The 25,200-nt window shown below is 42.1% G+C and overlaps 1 protein-coding gene across 1 annotated transcript; it reads left to right on the forward strand.

Moving 5' to 3' along the window:
- Nucleotides 1–1,296: 1,296 nt before the first annotated feature.
- Nucleotides 1,297–24,072, forward strand: LOC117812418 (protein sprouty homolog 3). The gene is made up of 2 exons (XM_034683162.1): nt 1,297–1,611; nt 17,033–24,072. The coding sequence occupies exon 2, from the start codon at nt 17,106–17,108 to the stop codon at nt 18,006–18,008; it is 903 nt and encodes a 300-aa protein (XP_034539053.1). The 5' UTR covers nt 1,297–1,611; nt 17,033–17,105; the 3' UTR covers nt 18,009–24,072.
- Nucleotides 24,073–25,200: the final 1,128 nt, after the last annotated feature.

A 25,200-nucleotide genomic window follows, 5' to 3' on the forward strand; every position in this document is an offset into this window, starting at 1 on the left:
CTTGTTCTTTGGTTGGTTTCTTTTTTTACCTTTCAGAAAAAAATGAACAGGGGAATAATTATTTAGCAAAAATGTATCCTCTTTAAAAAGAACAGACTTAAAACCAGTTAAAATAGGAGGTTGCCAGCTGAGCTGCTACTAACACACATAATTAACATCATGTACATATTTACATCTGTTTGCTGATGTTTTTTTTTTAGGATTAATTGAGTTTGCTTCACCTTTTCTTTCCTGCCCTCTATTCATTTCTTTCACATAAAACTTCTACACCCAACAGCTCAAACTCTGAAGCCATGCAGCCATAATGCGACAGACCTGTGAAGTGCTCTTTGTGTTACCATATAATCAAGGGCTAGATTTAAAGATGAATCAACACCTCTCTGAACATGATGAAATTATATCCCTAACATGACTATGCTTTTTGAAATTAAAGAAGCTTTTAAACTGGACTCCTCGATATTTTACCAGTGTTACAGGAAGAAACTGCTCAAGCATCAAATAAAACAACTATAAAATATCTATAGATAAAAAAAAGACGGTGTCATCTCAAAGTCATTGTCTTACCCAAAAGGCTAAACATTTATTTTAATTACAAACAGGCTTCTGCTCAGTCATCTTCAAAGAGCAGAGAGAACTGATTCATTCAGTGATGAGAGAGGGAGGGGCAGAGAGAGGAGTGAGAGAGAGGAGGGGTGACTGGAATGTGTGTGTGTCTGTGTGTCTGTGCGTGAGAGAGAGAGAGGGAGAGAGTGCATCCCGCTCTCAGTCATTCATCTCTCGGGGAGAGGAGAGGAAACTACACCAGGACGGGAAAAGAAATACTTTCTGATCGGAAAGTTTTGTGACTGAAACAGAAACCTTTTACTCTGAGCTCCTGCTGCAGTGTTCGTCTTCATCTGAAAGAACTGTGCTGCAAGTATTTCACTGTTAAACTTCACTTGCTCCTTCTAATCTGGGGGAAGATACTTTCACGTCTTCTCCTGCAGCTGAGGACACTTTTCCTGCAGTCTGAAAACTGCAGATACACAAACTGTGCATGCTTCTCAGCACAAGCATTGTTTGCAACCTGATTATCCACAACTTGGACAGAGGGAGCTTTGCTCTTCAGTCCAGCGTGCACAAAGGGACTGGTCTGGTTTCTTTTGGGAGGTGACATCAGGAGGACGCACGGGACCTGAGTACTCCGGGAAGGGGTCCGGGAAGAGGAGGAGGAGGAGGAGGAGGAGGAGGAGGAGGAGGAGGAGGAGGAGGAGGAGGAGGAGGAGGAGGAGGGCGCGCCACCCTGAAGAGAGAGCATCCTCTCAGCCTTCACAATCCTTACTAAAATCACATCCTTTAGACAGAAGGGGGGGTTTATCTTAAAATTACTTGTGATTTTAACCAAATAATCTCTGCAGTATACTATGAAGTGAGATTCAGACAATTTCATACAGTTACAAAAGTAAACTAAGGTCGAGTTAAATTCTTCACAGGGCTCGACAGACAGTCTAAAAACTGTGAAAGAGACATTTAAAGTGTATTTTAGGAGCATTGTAGAGTTTGTCTGAGACACACACGGACATCTGGGACGCCCAGCACCCCGCTGCAGAATGGATCTCCCTCCAATCAGAGGTAAGCATAAATTAATCCTGTCGCCATCTGATCTGCTGATAAACTTTTGATGATTTGCGTGACCTTGGAATGGAAAAGTTCCTCTGGGAATTTTTGACAAGTAATGAAAATGACTGTAGAGTTGTTTAATTCAGCAAAAAAAGGCGTTGCATTTTGCATGTTGTATGTTGTATGCATATTTGGGGTACTTTGCTTCATATTTCTGCAGCTTTTGTAGACAATTCATAGATCTCCCCTACAGAAACTTACTTTTATTTGCAAAAGGCAGTGTGAAAATGTAAATAATGAAGTTCTTAAAGGTAACATTGCAACAGAGACAAGATGTTCTTATCGAATAACATCTTGGAATCTATATAACTTTGCATATTTATTTTGTAATGACTGAATGCTGCAAATTCATGCAAAGCATTTTCACTTTGTTTCAGCTTTTTTCCAGTTTTTTTGTGTTAAATTCAAACTTTTGAGTTTAATTTCTGCTCTTTGTGCATAGAGAGGAAAGAAGTGAAAATTAGCAATATATTTTAACAGATTGTTTTAAGTTATGCTCAAATGTCCAAGCTCTAAAGACAGAGACATGTGCAGACTGATCAGGTGTAGAGGGTGAAATCTATGTTTTACTTCACATATCCTCAGAAAAGCTGTGAAGGAAACCTTCTGACACCTTATCTAGATCTGCTCTAAGGTGTCTCCTCCTTACCTTGTGTGGCTGTGCTTGTGATTTGTCTACTATGACCAGCTCTCGGTCCAACATATTTCTGTTCTGGGTGACTTTTCCATCCTCTGCCAGCGCTGCTGAGTCTAAAAACTGTGGTTTTGTTTCATGTTGAACTCCATCAATATATTCATAATTGCTTGAAAATACAAATGCCACCACTCTTCTTACATTGCACTGTTAAATATTGCAAAGCTGCATCTGTTTCATGTGTTTGGGCCATGGATTGGGAAGTGACAAGCTTTAAGTCGTAAAGGTGGATCAGTGATGTTGATTTAAAAGTCCTCACAACAAAATGTGATTTAGAGTTTTGTGTCTTTTGGATTAAGTTTCATAACTTCATTCAAACTGTGTTGCATCACCAGGGGAGCGAGTGTGTTCCTGAACGATCCTCCAAAATGGATCAGAGGGAGAAAGTCTTATTAACCGATTGTTAGGCTACATGTTAACATTAGTCTCAGTGTGTTTTAACAGGCCATGTGTGTGTGTGTGGTGTGTGTGTATGTGCGAGTATAACCGTGATGGGGACATGTGGGGTTGGGATTGATTGTCCTCAAGGTCGGATGCAGAATGTCAATACCCATCTCCGCTGGGGTGGGACTGAGGAGGGGGGGCGGGGTAGATGAGCAAATGATGGGACAGACGGATGACGAGGGGGAAGGGGGAGAGAGAGAGAGAGAGAGAGAGAGAGAGAGAGAGAGAGAGAGAGAGAGAGAGAGAGAGAGAGAGTGAATGGGATGAGAGGAGTGGTGGTGGAGGCCAACCGGGGATGGATGAGTGGATGGATGGGAGGGGACAGTGCATGTGGAGTGGGGGAATATGGTGGATAGATGAATGAATGATGAAATGGATGGATGGAGGATGGGAGGGAGGGCAAGGGATGGATGGAGATGGAGGCTTTTTTTTGTGCCACAGCGGAGGAGCTAATGCACCGACTAATGCACTGTGGAACCACAAACTTGTGGAAAGAGAGACTGTAGTAAAAACACTTAGTAAAAAAGAGGAAAAGATGAGCTGGGACTTTAGCAGAAGAAAAGAAGAGCGTGTTCTCTTGAAATTTATAAAGCTTCACGTGTGGAAATCTGATTAACATACACAGGACGCCAAATGAACTGTGTCACCTGGTAGCACTAGTGCTCACAACTATTTCATGCTGTGTCTTGACCAACAGACTGCACCGTGGTTGCTGACCAATCATCATGACTGATGTGACGACATTGTCAGGAAGAGGGGCTGGGATAGACGACACCCAGAAATACTAATGGCAGTTGCGTCTGCTTACATTTCTCTTCTGTCAGTCTGTCATGGTCTTCCCTCGAAGACATGTCATAAAAGCAGGGATGCTGTTCCGAGAGCTTGACAAACTTTTCTTCTGTCTCATGGTTCAATCATGCAGAACCAACTTAACCATTCTTCTTTCGCTTGGTGCAGATCGCAGGAAGAAAACTCAAACTTGCCAGGCTTTCTGTTGGGAGGTTGTGAGCGTCTCAGATGTGGCTTTGACTGTTGTTCATTTGGACACTACTCAGGATGAGATGATCCATTTTTCAAGGCAGATGGGTCTTAAAACCTTACGTCTTTCAAGACATCACAGGCCAAAAATGAGAACTTACTTTATTGCAATAAGTAAAAATGGCTGCCTTTAAATCATTCAATGCCATGCTTGCTCCAGTGTGCACCTACATGGACTTGAACCAACCACCATTTTTAACTTGAACTATAACAATCACCCATCAATCCACCTTCAACTTTGGCAACACAGAGTGAAGATTCTTTACTCTAGCTACTGTTTCATGTTCTGATCCTGTTTGTTCTGCAAGTAAATCTCATCATGCTTGATAAATATTCCTGTAATGCTATTTGATCTCAGCTTTAACCCCAGTGTCCACCTCTACACCTTCTTTTGGCTGTCTTTCTCACACAATCAGCAAGATAGTCGTGACCAGCAGTCTCAAATAAAGACCTTCACATAACACAGAAACTCCCAACCAATGCAACTTCCATGCAAACGTGTAATTTTGAGTGAAACTCAGGATTATACATGGTAACAGCACCGCTGATAAACACGGATCAATGAACACTGATCAATGAATGTTGAATTGACTTTGTACCCAAAACTGCTACAGCCCAATTTGTGGAATTGACCGAATAGTGTCAAAGCCTTTGTCTAGAAGAAATTAAAAATTACAGGGACAAGTTGTTGCCAGCTGACAGAAATCAAAATCAGACTGGTGGTGAAGAGACACCTGCTCTCCTGAAGTTTAAGGAACTTGCATTACACCTGAACTACTTCAGAACACAATTTACAGAATAGAGGCCTGTTGACATTTCTTTTTCAGTCCTCAAGGGGAGGAAGGAAAGTGGTTGTTTGTAAAATGGAGGTTGAATCCATCAGATTTGTTGCTGAAGTTGAATAATTTTTATCAAGTAAGGCTTGTTAACTGTGTTTTTAGCAATGAATAATGCATCCTCAGATTTCCACTTGACCTCTGATGTCACAGCTGTATATGTTCCTCCTGTTTTTGCTCTCCATACTGATTTTTCCCCCTGAATGCACCAAAGCCTGCTAATACTTGATTGGATAATACAAGACCAGAGACCAGAACACTTTCCATGCAGAAAATCTCAACCCCTGAGACCAGATTCTATCAATGATGTGTGGAATCTTTGAACAGAGATTACAGGGACTTCCTGCAGAAAAACTTTCTCTTTGTGATCATTCTGATGAATCTTATCCTTGCTTTTGTTCAAGCCAGTTCAGGATTACCTCTCCTTTATTAGTCCATTCTTCCAGAGAGTTATTCTCTGCTACATTCAGTCTACTTTGGAGGAATTGTTTGTGTTTCATCACATCTTGTTTTAATCCACAAACAGCTGCATGTTTTCCTCTGTATTCACTGGCTGATTTTGAAGTTTCTAGCCATGTGATCAGGGCAGAAGTGAAGTAGTAAATACATCTTTTCAGACCAAGAACTACTTTAAATGATGGCTAAAAGAACAGCTGATTCCTTGCCTGGCCTCACCTTATGAACACAAAGAGCATCATCAACTTCTGCTAGCATAGAGTATATTTTCAACCACAAATAAAACATTATTATATGTCTCAAAGTGGCAAAACTTCCTTGTCTTTTAAACCAAAGTAACTCTATCTAACTAACTAGTCTTAAAGATATGAAAAAACTCAGGATCACAGAGTCTGTGTGTAAACAAAGTCAAATTGGTTTGCTGAGTGTGGCTAACTCTAGCAGAGCTAGCACCACCAGCTTTTGGTCCTCCATGTAGGCTAACCGCAACTCTCCTGGACTAGTTACGCATTATTACACGCATTCTGTTGAGTTCACCGGACACAGCCTTCATACAATTTCATCTCCATTTTCTACATCAACATACTGAGCTGAGCTGCAGTTTGGGGACCACATCTCTAGGACCCTCGTGTTGTTGCGACAGTTATTGTTATGGTTAAGTTACACACAAAAAATTATGTCCTTTGTGGGCACTAGGTGGTACCTTTGCAAACAACAAGGGTTGTAGAATTGAAGTCGCAGAAATGGAGTTGTCTGTCTGCGGCCTCTGGGTCTGCAGAAACATGCTACTCACCAAACCACACCAAGCAAGATGTCGTCGGTCATAGTGAGGTATTTTAGTTTGAAGAGCTGCAATGCATTTCAGGGTGGTAACGTATGAACCTGGCCAATCTAGTATCAGGGCATCCCATATTATGATAGGATGTGGTGGTAATGTTTCTCTGTCCTCTCTGGTTGAAATGTTGGAACATTTTTCATGTTTGACTTAACCACAAAGAGATGTTTAAGTAATGAAAACACAACAACTCTATGGTGTTAGGATAATGTTTTGGAGCAGTCTGCTGCATGACGCTCTCGTGTGATTCAGTTTGGGTGAATATGTCACAAAGAAACATCCCAAAACTCCCTCCTCTGCTCTCTCTCACACTCCTCTGTTTTGACTTTCTCCATCTCGTATCTCTCTCTCTGCATCTGGCTCCACCACTTTCATTGTCATCATTGTTAGTATCATCATCCCTCACTCACTCACTGCCTCGTTCCCTCCCTCCCCCATCGTTCTCTCCCCCCTCTCTCCCTCCTGCCTGTACTTGCTGGTCTGCAGTGTCTATTTCAGTCTTTCCGCTGGGGTCAGATTCGGCACATCCGGTATCTCATCCAGTTTATTGTCATTCAATCCTGCTGTGCTCCCGGAGGGCATCAGGAGGGAGGCCCCTGGGTCTTAGTGCCGGACAGACCTCACACACACACAGTCGAACACCCTGAAGGGCTAGCAGTGTTTGAGTTGAATGCTTTGACCTCATGGGGCTTGTGCTCTTAATGAGCTTACATACACTTTCATAACTTCATTGTATTTGATGCACGTGTTTTTCCATCAAGGTGAATAAATTATTTTTATAAGAAATATTACTGACTTCATCTAGGGTCTGATCTGATTCTGATCAGTTGGCTTTCTTGGGTCTGTTATTGGGCTGTTGGCATTTCCTACAGTCCTATATCGCTATTTAAGTCTTGTAGTAACTGTACTTTTACAAGCTTCTGTCAGGAGGCCTGCTAAGTCTGCATGCTTTTGTATCACATACTTTATAAAACATGAACATAGTTGATTTCTGGAGCAGAGCTTTGACGCCTAACTAAGGCGGTTGACTCAACCTAACTTTGGTCATTCTAGTGTGAGGCAAAAAGGTGAAGTTGAGTCCGGCATTCAGCCTCTTCGCTAACAGCTACAGTGTGCCCGCCTGTCAGTCAAGTCAGTTATGCCCTTAAAAACTCGTAATCTTAATATCTTAAAATCTTATGAGTTATGAAGAATTCACCCCCTGTACAGTGTGTGCCGAGAGAGAAATTAGCTATTAGGACCAAAACCATTTTTGAACCAGGCTGTAAACATGTTCATTTCTGCAGTACAGATTGGCCTTTTAGAATGGGTGTGTATGTGTTTTCAGAGGCTTTTGGTGCCAGCCTCAAGTGGACAGTCTAGGAACTGCTGTTTCTAGTACTTCTGCATTAGCTTCATCTCTCAAGCAGCTTGATTTGTATGCTTGATATTGCACCACTCATCTGTAGAGCCTCTGTTGCTTCACTTGGGTGAAAGTCTGCTGTTTAATGTGCAGATTTCTTTGAAATTGCTGCTTTTCACAGCTGCAAAGTCGTCAGACATCATCATCTTTTGCTTAATTCTTTACTATTAGTTCTCAACTGGCCCTTCAGGATGCTGGGCTTGCTGGTCATGTGATTTTTAGAGTAACAGACACAATAGTACTTTGCTAAGTCAAAGCTGGCATCGGAACTTAAATTTGAAAATAAATTGCATCAACACAAACCACTACAGCTTCTCAGAACAACACATTGTGTTAATAATTTTTCAGTAGCAGCATCCTTCTCACACAGACTTTATCGACCTTTCTAGGACACATTACTTCCAATAAACTAAACATTTGCTCTTTTTTCACACTAATACTGCTGCTGCTAGGTTTACACTGGAGTTAGTTCAATGTAAGGAGTTCACACTGAGGTGATCAAGAAATTAATACGGCCTGTTGTACCTGTCGTACAGAAAAGCATGCAGCCCAATTTTTAGACTCTCTACATGCACACAGATTGAATTAAAATGAATCTTAGCAGACCTGGTCGTTTGTGATGATCCCTCTGGAGCCTCACTAGTGAAACATTCTTTTCTCAAATGAATGTGAAAAGGCTCCAAACAAAAGGCCATCAAACTCTGGAAAGCAGCAGAGAAGAGGAAAGACATGGAGGAGTTGAAGGTGATTCAAGGGGAGGAGGGAAGGTGATTGAAAAGGGACAGAAATAAGAGGAAGGAAGAAGGGAGGAGAAAGAGAGAAGACAGGAGAGGGCAACCCCTCCTCATTCCAAGGCGAAGGGTCACTGCAGACAGTTTTAAATAGCCTGAAACCATGATGTCATCTGTGAGAGATGCAGAGATGCTCTGTCCATTAAACTCCATCGACCATCAGCAGGTCGAGTCCAGACTGTGAAGAGGTTACAGAGCGAGAGAACAGACCTGAGACCAGATCAGTTTGAATGTCAGTTTTTACTTCTGGCACTGATGTAGGGATTTTTTTAACCAAGAACTTCTCACAGATGACTTTCTCTATTCAACTGGAGACTAGCATTGGGCAAATGGACCTCATACTGCATTTGTTGACTGTGTGCAGCTTGGTGAAGTTAGCATAATCAATAAGTGCTAAATGCATCAGAGCTGGGATTTGTGCATTGTTTAACAGGTTACATTCAAGACTATCTGTAGTTTAATATAGTTTTTGTAATTGTTAATTCATACCGAGCGCCCTCACGTTTTGGTTACAGCATGTTATTGTCATATTAAATAGCTACAACACGCACAAACATTGTAGAAGAATACATATCATATAAGATGATTAAAACAAAATAAAAAATTGTTATCGCCACAGATACTCACTAAGGCAGAGAGGGACAGAGGACAGAGTTCATGGCTATGATCAGGTCATGTAAACAGCTTGATCAATAACTGTATTCATGACCTGTGATGAGTTTGAAAAGGGCAGATATCTCTAGTGCATCAACACAAAACCCACTAGGATGTACAGTTTGGAATTAATGAAATACAAAACATTTATTATTCAAATAAAGTTACTTTCATGAAAAGTAAAAAACACCAAAATACAAGAAATAAAGTGTTTGATGCTCTAAATGTTCATCATGGCAATCATGTACTACATTGGAGGGCATACGGCGATGAAAAGTTGAAGATGGTTTCTTTTGAGTTTGGGACATCATGAAGACTCCCCATGTAGCTTGCTTTAGTCAACTTATCATATAAAATGGGAATTCCCAACAACAACACAGTAGTGAAAATACTGAGTGGCTAGCAAGTTTGGAAATCTACAAGCCACAGAGGCTGGTGAGCAAAATATTCCATGTCAAGCTCTACTTATAAGGGTGTTTTTCTTTCAGTGGGTGTTTTGGAGGAACAAAGTGATGGAGCATGAGTGTATGTCTGAGTGCAGGTACGAGTGTGTGTCTGTCCCAGGGCAGAGGCTCAGTCATTACTGATACTCCCTGAGCTCAGAGGTCTATCCTCAGGTTGCCACCGACAGCCTCCAGAAACACACTATCTCTCTCTCTTTCTATCCTTTTCTCTATGGGACTGTTTTGTTTTTCAGTTTGACTATCACAGTTATCACTTTTTACACTTACAATGTTTGGGAAAATGATCACAAAATATTGTCACCAACAATTTCTGTCAAGTCATCTCAACTCTGGTTCTTTAGGATCTGCAGATAGTGGGATAGTATGCTCCAAATAAAAGCAGAATACAGATTTTTGGGAAATCTGTAGTTGAAAGGAAACAATTCTTAAAAGGCCAAAAGATGTTAAGGTAATCAGTAAACTGGAATGTCTCTCTTTGTCTCTCTCCCTTTGTTGGTTCATGTTTTTTCTACAGCCCAGGAGGCCAAAGGTTAGCAAAATTATGCATGAGCTCTGAAAACGTTCTATGCATCCTTTCCATAAGTTGGCATATCTACAGACTTAGCATGAAGGAATTACCCATAGCTCATAGCATTGTGGCGTGAAACATGGGGAAGCCTGTAAGCATGAGGAGGTAAACAAATGCCATAACATGGCAATTAAATAGAAAAGAGGGATGATAAACAGGAAGAAGACTGGAAGGTGCAACCAACACTGATGCTTTAAAATAAATAAGTGTGCCTTTAAGTTTGAATAAATCTATATATATATTCATGCAAACTTGTGTTTACATAGTAATGCATATCAGGCAGTCGCTCGCTAAAGAATTTTAGCCTTGAGGAAAGAAATAATATTGAAGTTAAAATGTCTAATGCTTCCAAGGTGAGCAATAGGACTGCTGTCCCACTCCTGTTTATACCACTTTGAGGCTTTGCAGCCTCTTGCACTTAATTACCTTCCAGGTGACGTCAATTAAGTCCTCAAGGACTCAGGGCTTAGGGTGTAGGGCGGAAATTGAAATTCAGCCTGTCATTTCTGATTAATTGAACTTTTCTCACTCTTAATTGTTTTTTGATGTTACTATCACCTGTTGATCCGTGGATTGGAAGGACTGTGAAAAGGAATTTTCCCAATCCATAAACAATATTACTTCATGCACACTTTGAACATCTTTAAGAGGAGAACTGAAAGACATGCATCTGAAGAAAAACGCTCCACAGCTCTGCTAAGACAGAAAGATCTCTAACACACATGACAGAAAAACAAAAACACACTGCATTCAGTGACACTTGTAATGTGAGAGAGGAGGGTGCTGCTTTCCTACTCACCCTCCACACACACACACACACACACACACTAACACCCACACACAGACTCATCCCAGCTGTTGTTGCTGTAGGATTGGTAACAGACACTCCCCAGCAGAGCCAGACAGAGCATCACTACCCCAAACTGTAGCCTCAGCGTGGCCAATCACTGAGGCCTATTCAAGTCACGTGATGTTGTTAATACCAGGGACATTGAGAGATATGTTACATCGTCCTGTTTGCTGCCTAAAAAAAGGTTCTAAGTAAAATACATCTAAATAGTGGACATCATTACAGCTGTAAAAGCATTAACAAATGAACAGGAAATAAGCTAGTATCTTGAAGGTTTGTGTGTCGTCTGCAAAAGATCAAATTATATGTAGATCAACGTGATAATTCTTTTCTTAGTCTGAATTCTTGCATAGTTTGTCTGTAAAATGCTACAAAAGTGTGCATTACAAGCTTTAGGGTAGGATTTAAACGTCTTTTTGGTCAAAACAACTACCTAAAACTGAAGTTTTTCAATATACCGTGGTGCACCTGTAATGTATTTGGCACAGCAGAAAAAGATTAAAATTATTATACTCTATAAAGACAGACTAACGTTAAAAGCATTAAAACTGTCAATTCTTAAGGAATATTGAATTTATTGATCAGTTAATTGCAGCAACATCATTTGTTTTTTTGTTCAACTTTAAACTCAAAGCTGAACTTTAAGGTACACTCCCCCACATCCCGCCTCTTCGGTGCCACTGCCTCTCAGTGTTTGACGTGACTTGCAGTATTTGTGTCTTGATGGAGGAGTTGGCAGTGGTTTGTTCAACCAGTAAAGTAAATATGAGGTCATGAAAATGGAAGGCAGGCCTCTTCTCTTTAACAATTAGATGGTCTGATAGGCGAGCAGAGTATGAGCGAGCCGCAGCCACCGCTCCGCCTGATGAGATTAGTCACCAGGACTTCTCCTCTCTCCTCCGACTAATTTGAAAATGCATCCTCATCTAACCAACCTGGGCCTTCTTATCTGCTCCTTTGCAGTGATAGATGCAGAGAAACGCTGCAGGGCAGAGCACCTTTACGCTCAGACGACTAAAATTTGTTCAGCAGACTCTTTTAAGGAAAGCCTGGAGGACTGGGAGAGTTTTTTGTTTTGATTTTTACAGTCTGGCTCACTAATCAGCTCTCCTTCCGATCCAGTGATGGATTGCCGGTCTTGGGTTTCATCCACATCCCACATCTCCTCTCTTATTGCTTTTGCATTTCCCTGATGCAACTTTGTCTCCTCACTGCCTGCAGTGAACTGAATAACAGGACCAATTTATGTAATTATCAATCTTTAATTTAATCTGTTAGTGACAATGAAACACTTTTTACACTTCCTAATGGCCAACTAATGTGGCCCTGAGTGAGTGGTTTTCCATATTTTGTTGTGTTTGATCTTAATATTCATGACCAAATGAAAACGTGTGAAAAAATGTGCCAAATTTAGGACCCTCTCGAAAACGAGATGATACATCTCAAGGGGTTACTCCTAATAAATTATTTCAAAAAAACATACTTTCATATGCTTTAGCTACAGACCGTCTTCATTTCAATGAATATCAGTTTGAGTATGTTATGGCCAATTTTGCACAAATTTGCAAAAGTTGTGTTGTTTGCTAACTTTTTTTTTTCTTGTTTATAATAATCAAATGTTTTGTAACTGACTCCCTGAACCCACCTGTTCATTTCTCAATCAGGTGCAAGTGAAGTGTAAGGATACCCTCATGGATTGAGTGGTGAGAGTTCCCTTCCTTTGTGGAAAGAGGTGCTACAGTGAGTTGACTTAACTTATCGATAACAAAATGAGTTACCAGTGTATTTATTTATGAATAATTAGCTGGTTACATCATCACACGTGTTTTCCATGTACACATTGTTTTCCTGAAATGAATTGCTGAGCATTGAACCCTCTAAGGGTACAAACAGTGACCAGGAAGTGACACGTAAATACAGTACAGCAAAACTGAGCATTACATCTGTTCAGGCAGGCCATGAAGTCAAGCTTGGCCCAGAAAACATCAGCTGAACTTTACGTTAACCTCTATCAGCTGACAACTCAGCTGAGTTACCAATATTACTACACATCCAATAGTCAAATTTTAAAATAGGTGTTCTATTTAAACTGATTTAGCCTGCATACTTCCAACAAACAGGAAACATCTTCCACCCCAGCTCCTCCTTTCTGTTGTGTCTGATTTCACCAGTGTCATATGTATCGTCACTGATGCTCGCTATGTTCTGTACCCCGGAGGTCTTTGCAGCTGCACCTCCCTGTCTTGGCTTTTCATGTATGCAAATGCAAGGGAAGGGAAGAGAAGGGAGGTGTGCTCTCCCCGCCTCTTAGGCTTTGGCATTCCACATGCTCACATGGAAGGACAGGGAGCTCCTAGAACAGAGCCATACCACCAAATGTGACTTATTGCATGCAAATAATAACTGTCTTTGATGACTTAACTTGATGATGACTAATGCAACACCATCGTTTCCTATAACTTTTAGTTTGGCAGCATTTCTAACCCTACGCTGCAAAGAAAAAACTGCCTGCAATGTTTTTTTAAAACAGACCCTGCTAATCATGGGAGCATTTTAGAAAAGTGTGAGCATTGGAAAAGAAAACGCGTTGGACATCTCCCTTTTCGGTGACAACTGTGACATTCAACTTTGGAGTCCAAAGTAAAACCACACTGTGATAATTGCGACCGGAACACAATCAGGAGCATACATTTAAGTTAGATTCAGGATTAAGATGTTTGAATAATGACCAAATAGATCAGATTTTCCAAAGGTCTTCGAGGTGTGTGCGAATGTCAGATTGTGGATTTGAAAGTTGCTCAACATGTTGGTTGCAGCACCCCAATACAAGTGTTGGAAATGTGTGTGGTAACAGGGTTGTACATGCTCTTCGATGATCTGACCAACATAAACCTGAACAGAAAGCCCTGGATCCATGTTTAACTGGATGTGGTCTTAGACTTGCTGCTGCTCCCTCTTACCTCCCTCTTCCATCTAATCTCATGATCTGGGCTGCTTTAAATGCATTTCCATTTGGCCTCATTACTCTCTGAGAGGACTGGCACCACCAGAGGAGAGAGCCAGATATCTCTCCCCCTTGGCCACTTGGCAGGACTGCAGTTCCTTGGAGTGTGTATATGTGTGTATGGTTCAGTGGGTGTACAGTATTTGTGCATGTTGGGAAGGGATTCTGCTATCTTAGTGTTACACTAACATACAAATGCTACTCTTTCATTCAGGGCTTATCTGATGTCTGCACTGGGAATCAAATCAGTCACTAAAAACTACACTTGGACCTTTTATTAAATTTAGTCTCTTGTTCATGCGTTTACTGCACTCTAAGAACAGGTATCAAGCTATTTATATGACTTATACAGTACTTTAAATACTAATAATAGCATTGATGCCAGCCATGTATCTTGAGAACTTCCAAGCTACTTCACTTTTGCACACCATTTTTCAAGTATCAGAATATAATCCTGAGAGTTTTTTTTTAAGTTGATGCCTTCAAGTGATCATTTAATTGTAACAGGGTTTTTGATTCTGTGCTTTGAAACAACAGTGTCCATAATTTTTACGATTATGAGGTAATAGCCACGCCTCATCCTGCCAGTGGTATCTCTGCTCTAGCTCTGTCACACCTACAGCTCTTTTATAGCCACGACGATGCTAACCTTGCTCATTCTCAGATCTGCAATACTGATGCAACAGTTAGAGATTTTGATTGTGAGATTACAGTCTGAGTGATACTTATAGTTTCACGATTTTCATGCATAATTCGATGTCATTTTGCTGCTCTGTGGCATTTGTTTGCTTTGCATTCAAAGCCCAACTTTCCCTTCTATGTCACAGATGGTAACTGACACATCTGTATTTAATTCTCCACCAACTAAAAGTTTTTTTGAGGAACCTGCCATGAATGTTATATACCTCAGTTAGTACATAGCCTACTACCTTAGATCCTGCAGATGCTGCACCAAGTTTGACATGTTCGACACTTTAACTGCAACTTTTTATGCGTCATGTTTGGCAGATAAAAATGCTCCCATGCTGCTGACTTCACTACTGTCTGCGCAGGGTACAAGACATCCCTGCTTGGTCCGTCTAGATAAGCTAAAGTAGCGTAGCCTCCACGTGTCATGACAATGCGCAATCAGTCTGATGGTCTTGAAACAGGCATTGATATATTTTTTATTTTACTGGAATCATCTCAAAGTTCAAATTTCTGGTGTGATGACAACCATACTCTTTAGTCACTCTTTCTCATCTTGATGTTGTGATGAAATCCCATAAGTTAAATATTTTATGTTACCAGCCTTTGCACATGCAAATTGTAAAATTCATCACCCCTCGTCAACAGCCAATGGTAGCTCTCTCCAGCACCAAAAGAAAGCAGCATACAGAGTAAGAAACTCGGGAGCAGTGGCTCATGCTACAATGGAATAGTTGGAGGTGAACATCATGTTAGGACACATCATCTGCAAAGGGATGGTTGTTCCAGATTCTACAAATAAGTGCAAAATATGTTGGCAAGTAACCAAATTTTCTGGTTTATTATTTGTTTAGTGACTGTTTGTAGTCAGTCAGGCTTTATGAAGGAACAAAGAGGCTGAACACCTGTAGCTGTGATGGGATACTGGACCTCATCGGCAACCACCGGACTGTGATTTAGCTTCTTATTGATATCATAGATCTGCATCACAAGTCTTCTCCTGTAAGCTGTTAGTAAGGGATAATGTATAGAGGGCATGTGGTTATAAGAAGAAGAGTCCCAACAGGGTGAGCAAGGCTGCTACAGGAAGCTGTGCCTGGTAGCTGTCAATGTTTCCTGACTTTTAAAACTGATGTTTTAGCCACAGTGTCCTGGGATTGACTAGAACCGCTTTTGCTGTTGAGAATTAATCATCACTGTTATGAGGTTTGGACCAATTAGAATCCAGTTCTTCACATGGTTGGGTAATAACCAATGTAAATAAAGAGCTCAAAAGAAAGTCTCAACCTGGAACGACTCCTGTTGTTACCCAAAGGTAATGTCTTCAGATGATAGCTGATTGGTTCAAGAATGGTTCCAGAGAACTGGTGAAGCAGTAAATGCCTCACAAACCGCTTGTTGAGCCAACCTCGGCCAAAGTTACGGCCTTCATTCACATGGATAATGTCAATGTTTCAAGTCTTTTCAACGTCTTATATGTAAACAATATGTCATACTGCACATAGGGCTATCGGGAAATCAAGATTGTTGTGGCCAAAGTAATTCAGGATAACAATTTGATTGATATCATTGGTTCCCATAAATATCGCAATAATATTAAGTAACAGCAAGACAAGGGTGGAGCTGCACGTTAATTTGCTACCGTTACCAAACGTGTCCCTGAATGGTTCTCCCTTGACGTAATAGTTTACGCAAGTGTAACCCAGCAGATACTTTAGTTTGAGGTTGAGGGTTGTGATAGTTTAGCTGGAGGGAAACAGTTTCAAAAGTGGTGCATAATATTTAAGAACACTAACATTATTTTATCATTACAGAGACGTGTCACGAATAATCTGCACACTTTCCAATGAAAAGAGTTCAAAAAGAGAGACTCTAACATTTGATGTTACTTTTTTAAGGCAGAAATTGGTAACCTCTGAAGAAACCTACGAACTGACATCAGCATTTAGAAGTGGTTGCTGTTTGGTTGGAACCACAGACCAAAAGTGTCCTACTTTTACGGCATGCTTCATATTTACAGTGTGGTGGTCTGATGGAGGATATTTTTACATGAGACTGATCTTTATACTCAATGTACTCGATCAAATCCATGCATGTTCCCTGTCGTCTCTCTTCCTGCTTGGTGACACAGCCAGCCTCCCAGAGTGCAGGTGGGTTTCTTCCATGGCAGCAGCAGCTGTGTCTGACAGATGCTAAATTACAGTGTGGACCTCATGGTTGTTTCTCTCTGGCTCTGGCAGGCTAATAATAGCGTTAGCCTGAGCAGTGGAGAACCTCAGCGGTCATGATGACATGGCTTATGGTTGTGTGGAGGGGGCACTGCCAGAGTCCATCTTTGATTCTGTGCTGTTTATTTTCTGTGGAGCGATATGTGAGCTACTGTTTGCTGGGATGTTGTGCTCATGTAGTGCCAACAATTAGGCCAAAGTCTTAATTGAGAGACACAAGGTTTACATGAAATTTGACATATGAGAGACTCTTTCAAACAACAACAAGACATTGTTGTATGCACTGAAATGAATCAAATAGCATTTCTCTGTTTGATAACACACTTTTCTGATAAACCAACAGCTGAAACTTGAAATTTAACATTCAAAATGAAATCTAACATCACTAACCCGTTTGTTTTTATCTTTTTGTGTGTTTGCAGGTTTATCTGATGTGCCGTGAACATTGGGAGCACCGGCCTTCAGCCCTGGTGCCACCCAGCCTGTCTCACCAAGATGGACCATGCTCGTTCCTACAGGGTGGAGTTGGACAGCAACGACCTCCAGCATGTCCCAGTGCTGTCGCTCAACCAGATACGTGCCCTCCGGGGCAACAATGACTATGTGGACAGGCCTGTGGCTCTGGAACCGGCAACCCAGTCTGGATTTTTTTATCCCCATGATGACGGTTACCCTCAAGGAATATACTCCCACTCCCCTCAGTCAGCCTTCAATTCAGTCCTGTCTCGCAGCCAAAGTCAGCAGCAGCATGCTCACCTTGCCCACCTGAGCCGATCCAGTACCATAAGCTCTTCCGCGTCAGACCAGCGTCTGCTTGCAGGTTTGACCTCGTCTCATTCTGGCCTTGGTTCTGTGGTCCGATCTCAGCCTAAAGGAGAACTCAAGCCTGATGCTTCTTTTGGTAAAGGCCTGACGGATGATGAGGCCGAGCTAGGCCTCCATTCATTCATCTGTGAGCGGTGTGGTAGCTGTAAGTGCCACGAGTGCTGCGCGCCTCGCCGCCTGCCTTCTTGTTGGGCCTGTGGACAGCGTTGTCTGTGCTCAGCTGAGAGCGCAGTGGAGTACGGCACCTGCCTCTGCTGTGTAAAAGGCCTGTTCTACCACTGCTCTGCCCAGGATGACGAGGATAACTGTGCTGATCGTCCATGCTCCTGTGCTCCAGCTCATGCTTGTGCTCGCTGGGGCACCATGGGGCTACTGTCGCTCTGTCTGCCCTGCCTCTGCTGCTACCCCCCTGCCAGGCTGTGCCTTGCCATGTGTCAGTGTGCCCACGACCGCGCCACACGCCCCGGCTGCAGATGTAGCAACACCAACACTGTGTGCCGCAAGATTTCCGCCTCAAATCCGAACCCTGGTCACCCCGCACTTCGCAGCAAGGCCCTGGGGAAGCCATTATGACAGGCCTAGATAGGGTCCAGGAAAACCCGTCTCCCCTCAGACGTCGCCAAAGCAATGCTGTCACCAACAGTGCCACAGCTGACCCTCCTACCTACATTCAACAAGCCAACCAATCAATCGACCGTGAAGTGTTGTTCACCTTATGTACCTTGAATTTACTTCTTCTCCAGCTCAGGAGGGACCAAAGCTTTATTGTGCCTGTTCATGTTGGAGTCTTAATGCCTGAAACAGAAAACTACTCCCTCAGAAGGAGAAGTTGTCATGCTTTGCTGGACTGCCCTTCAACCTTAACCAAGACTCACAGAGGAAACCTTCTCTGTCTGCATTCTGTGCTGTAATCTGGTCGCGTTTCCTTATTTATTGTTGAACCTCTTTCTTCCCCAGCGTTTGCAAAGAGAACTCACAGAGCACAGAGATGGGCGTTGGACCAAATCATGGAGGAAAGATGCCTGTGGTGATGTGTGTGGTCTCTGCCAACAGAGTTTCTGTCCTCTAGAACGAGAGATTCAGACGAGGCATGGCAGGCGAGGACTTCAATCACTATGACATTCACAAATTTCCTCAAACAGCTGAACATGAATGAAGAAAACCGACATTGCGCTTTGGTGATTATCAGACTGGGACAAAGCACCGAGGCATGGAGCGAGGAAATAGACACTTGTAACACACCCGTAAGAACAGTTTGCAACCAAAAAGGGGCCGTGCACTGTACAAACTGAGTGAATTCAACGCTCTTAAGCTCATTTGTAAAGGAAAAGCACTGTGAGGTAGAGGGACGATGTTTTCCCGAGCAGCCCAGAGCTGAATGGAACCAGAGGGAGGGTGCATCCATTGTGACTAGGCAGCGTGTGCGTGTGTGTGCGTGTGTGTGTGTGTGTGTGTGTGTGTGTGTGTGTGTTCTCCTACTGTACAACCTGTGTGTGTAGAGCCTGTGTGTGTGTTGTTTTGTCAGCAGAAGAAGCCTCCCTTGTCTTATTTTTAGCAGTGTGCTACAGTGGAGCTCTGAGGGTCTGGTCAGGTTTCCTCCTGAAGTCAGTCTGTCGCCATCCTCCCTCCTCTGACCGACCTCCTTCACTTCTGCCCCACCTTCTCCTTCTCTCCTCCCATCCTCACATCAAATTCTCCTCTCTCTCACTAGAACCAAGGCTGTTAGCTAACTCGTGCAGCAGATAAAAAAGCAGTTTCAAATTCTGGTACCTGACGAACGAGTAATGATGCTACCATAGAGGTGCAGGAAGATGATACTACTTCCTGGTTTGAGCACACATTTCTTAAACTGCTTTAAAGATAACTTACTCTCACTCAATCAAACAAAAGTTTAGTTTCAAGAGAATTATCCAAAGGTGATCTTGGGATTTCTTTGAGCTCTTGCAGATCTACTTCTTTTGATTCAGGGGCCATATTTACAAAAAATCCAATTAGACCGATCAGTTATCATCTAAGGAGACTGAAACCTGTCAGGAACAGCTGATATGTTTTAGTTTACAGTGTAGACAAGGATAAGAAGCATAATACGGCTTATTGCAAAGAGGGTTTCACATACAAGGAGTTAAAGCAGATGGTGCAAAAGAGCTACACGGCTGCACACAAATTGGAGACTCTGCTGAATGCATGCACATTATTACTCAGGAAGACAGTTAAGTCCTGCAACTCAACTTGTGGTTTAATGAAAGCAAAGCATATCTGCAAAAGCCTCACACAATATTTACTCTTCACCTGGATTATTCTCTGTGTGCAACCAAAACCTCTTGAAACATGAAAAGTCAATACTGCTTGGACAACAAGACTGAAACTAGAACACTTTAGACGACAAACTCTTGCACCCTGCTTTCAGATTCTGCCCTCACATGCCAGTTTCTGTTTTATGGAGCTGTTTGATCCAGAGGATACAGCTCAGGGGTTTAACACTCCCTGACAGGCTCAATCTTTGGTCATGCCAGTTCTTGTATTCACCAAAATGTAATTCATTTAACTTTTACATTTAAAACTAACACAAATGTTTCGGTTGCTCAGGTTAGATTAGTTCTAGTTGCTGGTTGCTTTAGTACTTTTACTGTTTGTTGTTCAGTGTAATGTGCAAAATCCGTAAAAATATCAGAGACTGGGGGACTAGAACCAGCTCAATTGGCTCAGTTCTTAGGGTATTGAGATTGCTCAAGAGCTTTATGAGCCTGATGAGGCTCAAGGCTTCCGCAGAAGAAAACCCCAAGGACCACCAGAGAGCCAGACTGCCAGGATGCCCACTTATTTCATGCTTTTCACAGGACAGACCATAAAAATCCTCCAGCACATGACCCAGATAGATAAAGTTTATGACTTCCTTCTCTTATCCTGTTTTGAAATCATCACAGCACTAAAAGAAAAACAGCCTCAACCAAACCAAAAGCTCGCTGACACAAGGCGAATCTTTCCCAGACACCCATCTATCCCCTCCTGCCTCATCCGCCTCTCCTCTTACGCTCAGAGGGCTAAAAGCCTCCAGCCCCTGGTCCACAGAGAGTTGATCAAACAGGCAATTAGCTTCATGATAGCTCTTAATGGGCCGGAGAAGAATGGAGCGTGGGAGGGAGGGAGGGAGGAGGGAAGTGAGGGGACAGGATGAGTTGGGTTGTGGTGTTTGGCAGATGGACAGATGATGGGGAGAGAGAGGGATACTGGGAGGAAAAAGAAAGGTTGATGTCATCAGTAAGTCTGATGGAGAGTATGCATCGCTCCTTCTGAACTTTTTCAGCTCTGCAGGTGAAATTTACCATCAACAAATGTTCAGTCTGATCCAAAACAACACACGCAGCGTCAGGTTTGTGCACAAGTGTGTGTGTGTGGTGGTGTCTGTATGTGTATGGGCTTCTGTGTATGTGTGTATGTCTGTGAGGATAAGTTAGCACAAACACACAAGTATACTTGATTTGTTAAAAGTTACTTTGCTATATTTTTATATGTACATATGGGCTGTTAACTGTTTAATTATTTTTAATCTGCTTTATTTTGTTTTGATGACACTGATGTTAACACGGCTCTTTTCCATTATAGTGAAGATTTCCTTTTTATCGCACACACATGATCGAGTCAGGAACTTTTGGGGCAACTTTGACGATTAATGATAATCATTCTTCTTTAGACAATCACGCCATCATGTCTTGCAGGGTGTAAGGATTTATTTTAAGGTCTAGATTTAGATGATCCACTGCGATTCATGCTGTTCCACGTGACAAGACTTCTGCTACAGATGTGGTGCAGGATATGATGTATGAACTGGCTGATGTGGAGCACAATGATGCCTTATGGATGCTTATAAAGGGCTCTTAAACTGACAGAACTGCTGTGCAGATAATAAGGCAGTGTTACTTTATAATCTTTATCCATGCATCCATAGACCTTTGGTGTTCTAATTTGAGTACTGTGTTGGAGTTGTTCAATTTCTGGGCCAAAATGATCTGTAGCCTTCTTCTAGAGGGAATTGAGAGAAGAATCTTCATGCAGACATTGTTTTATTGTGCACCCAAATGGTTACAGAGTAGAATTCACTCCCTTACCAACAACTAGAAGCTAATCTGATGTACTGTACTCTGCATCTAGCTGGATCACCTTCTCTTGTTTTCTCACTCTGCTGACTGCCTCTGTGCATCCTTTTTGGTCCTCCTTGTCATCTGGACTGGCAATATTGAACTAAGACCAGTAATAACAGTCAGCTTGATAGACAAACAATAAGCGGTACAAATATTGAGATCTGCAGCACTCTGGATCTATAAAAATGTCATACAAACCAGCCAATGCCCCAGTTTCAAAGATGTGATATGGTGTACCAAGGTTTTCCGGTGTTATTTCAGCATACCGTGCAGTCATGCAAGACTGACATCCTGACCTTTTACCTTTCACAAGAGTAACGTTAGCTTAGGTGGCTGATCAGGTAGCGTTAGCAAGCTCACGGTGAGATAACAGCGACGTCTGAGATCTGTACGGCAATCTGCAGTTACTACTTCAGAAATTGTCTGAACACTAAGTCTGGAAAGAGGAAGTTTAAATCCAATCGTCTTGTTAGAGTGAGATTTACTTTTACAAACTATTAAATGAACACATGGTGCACTCCTTGCTAAAGATTTTACTGAGTATTAAGGAGCAGGAGCATTTTAGGATCCTGAAGAAGGATTTAAAGAGGCACTATTCTAGATTCTGTAAGTTTCAGCTGCACAAGTCAAGACTCAAATGTTCAAGAAATGGTGGGACATGTTTGCAGGCCCTCAAATCCAGACTTCAAATCTGGAAATATAAACTGTTAATGCATATATTAACGTATGCATATTGTTTATTTTCATCTGTAGAGTATAAGCAGCAAGTCAGGAGTGGTGAAAAAGGCTTTAGATGTTTTATTTTGTCTCATGTTGCCCTAAAGGTTTCTGATCTGATCACAGGTTTCACTTGCTGAGGAAGACACGTTGAATTTAATCATGGCTGCTTTTTATTGGAGTGTTGCAACTTTCACCACTTTAAGTGAAACACATTGCTTTATAAATATTATTAACAGCATTGGCAACCAAAAGTCACAACCTTAGTTTCGGACACGCATTATTAAAAGTCATTGACATCCACTTTGATGCTGATGAATCTGAAAACTCTTCTTCCACGCTGAGAATAAATGCAAACAGCGCTGTTGCAGCGTAGACAAAAGGAGAAACTGATCTGATCAAATCTGCTGAGGTGGTTTTGTCATGGGAGACATGTGATCAGTTTCTGGCTCGTTCAATCCTGCATGCATGCTCTTTTAATGTCCGACAACGCTGCAAAGAGAACTCTGAGAGAGACGCTGGTTTTCAGATTCACCTGCAGCATTGTGGTCATGGCCTTAGATATGTTTTGCACACACACCCACACCCACACCCACACACACACACACACACACACACACACACACACACACACACACACACACACACACACACACACACACACACACACACACACTGTCTCCTCTACATTAGCTGGATGACTTCGGTCACATCTTGGTGCTCGGGGGAGAAACTTGAGGAACTTTTATTTGTACCAGATTGTTTTCTATCTGAGCTGAATGATGTGAAGAGAACAGTTGCATACTTTTTTTTTAACTTGTTATGTTTCATCTGTGTTCAGAGTAACAAAAAATAACCACAATGACAGCCGTCCAAATATAACCTTTTTAGTCTGCAACGCTTTGAACAAACTGCAGATACACAGAGTGGGAAGCTGGGGTCCGGAGTCATCAAATGAAAAAGACTTTTATTCAAATGTATTGATTTTTAGGAAGGATTGTGTCAGAGTTTATGATTTAAATGCAAACATGTGCATTATGCTCATGTTAAAAGTTGCTTAGAAACACTTGTGAGGAAGCAGACCGTAGAAAGTTGCATCCTGTATCATCAAATTAAAAAGAAATATTAGGTTCTTCGGTAAGATTCAGGGGAAATGAAGTAAAGCTGTTCGATAAAAGAGGGGTCAGATGTTAGTACTTTTTTAAACTAGTGTGCCGCTACACTGTGTGTATCTGTGCATTTGTAAACAAAGCGTTTCAGATTATCAAATCTTTAAGTTTTGAGATTCCCCAGATTTTTCCAACCGACCTCCCTCAGGACCGGAGCTTACGTCAGGACCCTGTCTGATGCTGTACGTACGCAGGCTGCCACTATAACCAGTAAACTTCTCCTCCTGTGTCTTAGCAAGCATCGCTTTTGGTACAAATTGGCATCCTGTATGTTGTAAAAGAGTTTAAGGAGAGTATATGGAACAAATATATATAGAAATCTATCTAAAATGAATATATTATATATGGAACAGTATGCATTTCACACTTTCTGTTTCACTGCTGGTATTGCTTCATGGATATTTATTTGAATGGTTGCAACAACGGCGGTTACATGAATCACAAGGATGGTGTTTATGAGTGGAGTATTTATTTTCAGGGAAGATGACGAGCACCGATGTTGTTGTTGTTGTTTGTCTTTTTCATTCTGTTTATTTGTTCCTCTTGGTGTGGTGTGGCTGCTGCTACCCTCCTGGCTAAAGATGAACCAATAAAAATGAGTTTCCAAACTGATGCACTGTGCACGTTCTGTGATTGATGAGATCTTATCAGTTAGAGGATGCAGTATGCATGGGATGGATTCAGAAAGTATATGAGGGTGGGTTCAATCGTGAGCAAGGTACCTTCTTAGTCCTAAAAGTGGCTCCAAGGGACAAAAATCTAAGAAAGTTCTTATGGCCGAATTCCAACGGATCCGTGTCCAGTCTGTCTCCGATCCCCTCACGGCACCGGATCTGATAGGTTTCTATTCTACTCAATGTGTTAACTGGATCCGCTCTGTTGCGTTTTGGCTGCATCTCTGATCCGGCAGGTCAGAGTGCTCTGGATCAGATACCCAAGACTCCTATTTTTGCCGGATGCCGGAGCACGACGCATCAATCTCAACAGATTGAGATGGAGTGGGACAGGAAGTCAGGCACCAAAACAAAATGAAAACATCCAGTTAATTTTCAGAATAAAACACTCTGTGTTATCACCAGATCGTATTTCACTTAACTACAACAACAAACCGTCATGATGAGCGGAGCCAGGCCTGGAGCCAATAGGTCAGAGGTTTTCAGAGGATGATAAAGAAAACATGGATGAGGAGAGGGGTTGGTTGTTTATTAATGCATTTATTACCGCGGGAAAACCTTGGTCAAATGACTCCAGATTCTGCGGTACTGCTCCATGCTGTGTTCTGAAAACGCAACCGGTGGGTGTTGACGAACGGAGAGCATGGAGCCGGACCGGACACATGGAAGCCCTGGGTGAGAATCCCGATATCTTTCGTAGAAGTTTCATAACAAGTTAAGATCAAATCTTTGCAAAGATATAAGTTCAGTCACTCAACTCAAGTTGCCAACCTCATCCCTCCTTGCAGATTAACTTTATATTCAGATATTAAGGAGCGATGACATCATTTCTCCACCTCTTATAGTCGAAGCGTGCAGGTGGATGCTGGGAGATGCTGGGGCTCGAAGTTTGAGCGCAGCCCTCGTGCAGAGGCAGAGACCAGAAATCCGGCAGCTACAGATCGCCTGTTTGGGAGGATACTCTGTCAGGTGATTGTGGAAAGGATGCATGACAAATGTGAAAGTATACAGCTAGAGTTGCCTGCCTGAACTAGCTTGCAGGCGTCTCTCCATTTATTCACAAAGC

Source organism: Notolabrus celidotus, chromosome 5, assembly GCF_009762535.1.
Source record: "Notolabrus celidotus isolate fNotCel1 chromosome 5, fNotCel1.pri, whole genome shotgun sequence".
Taxonomy (NCBI): Eukaryota; Metazoa; Chordata; class Actinopteri; order Labriformes; family Labridae; genus Notolabrus; species Notolabrus celidotus.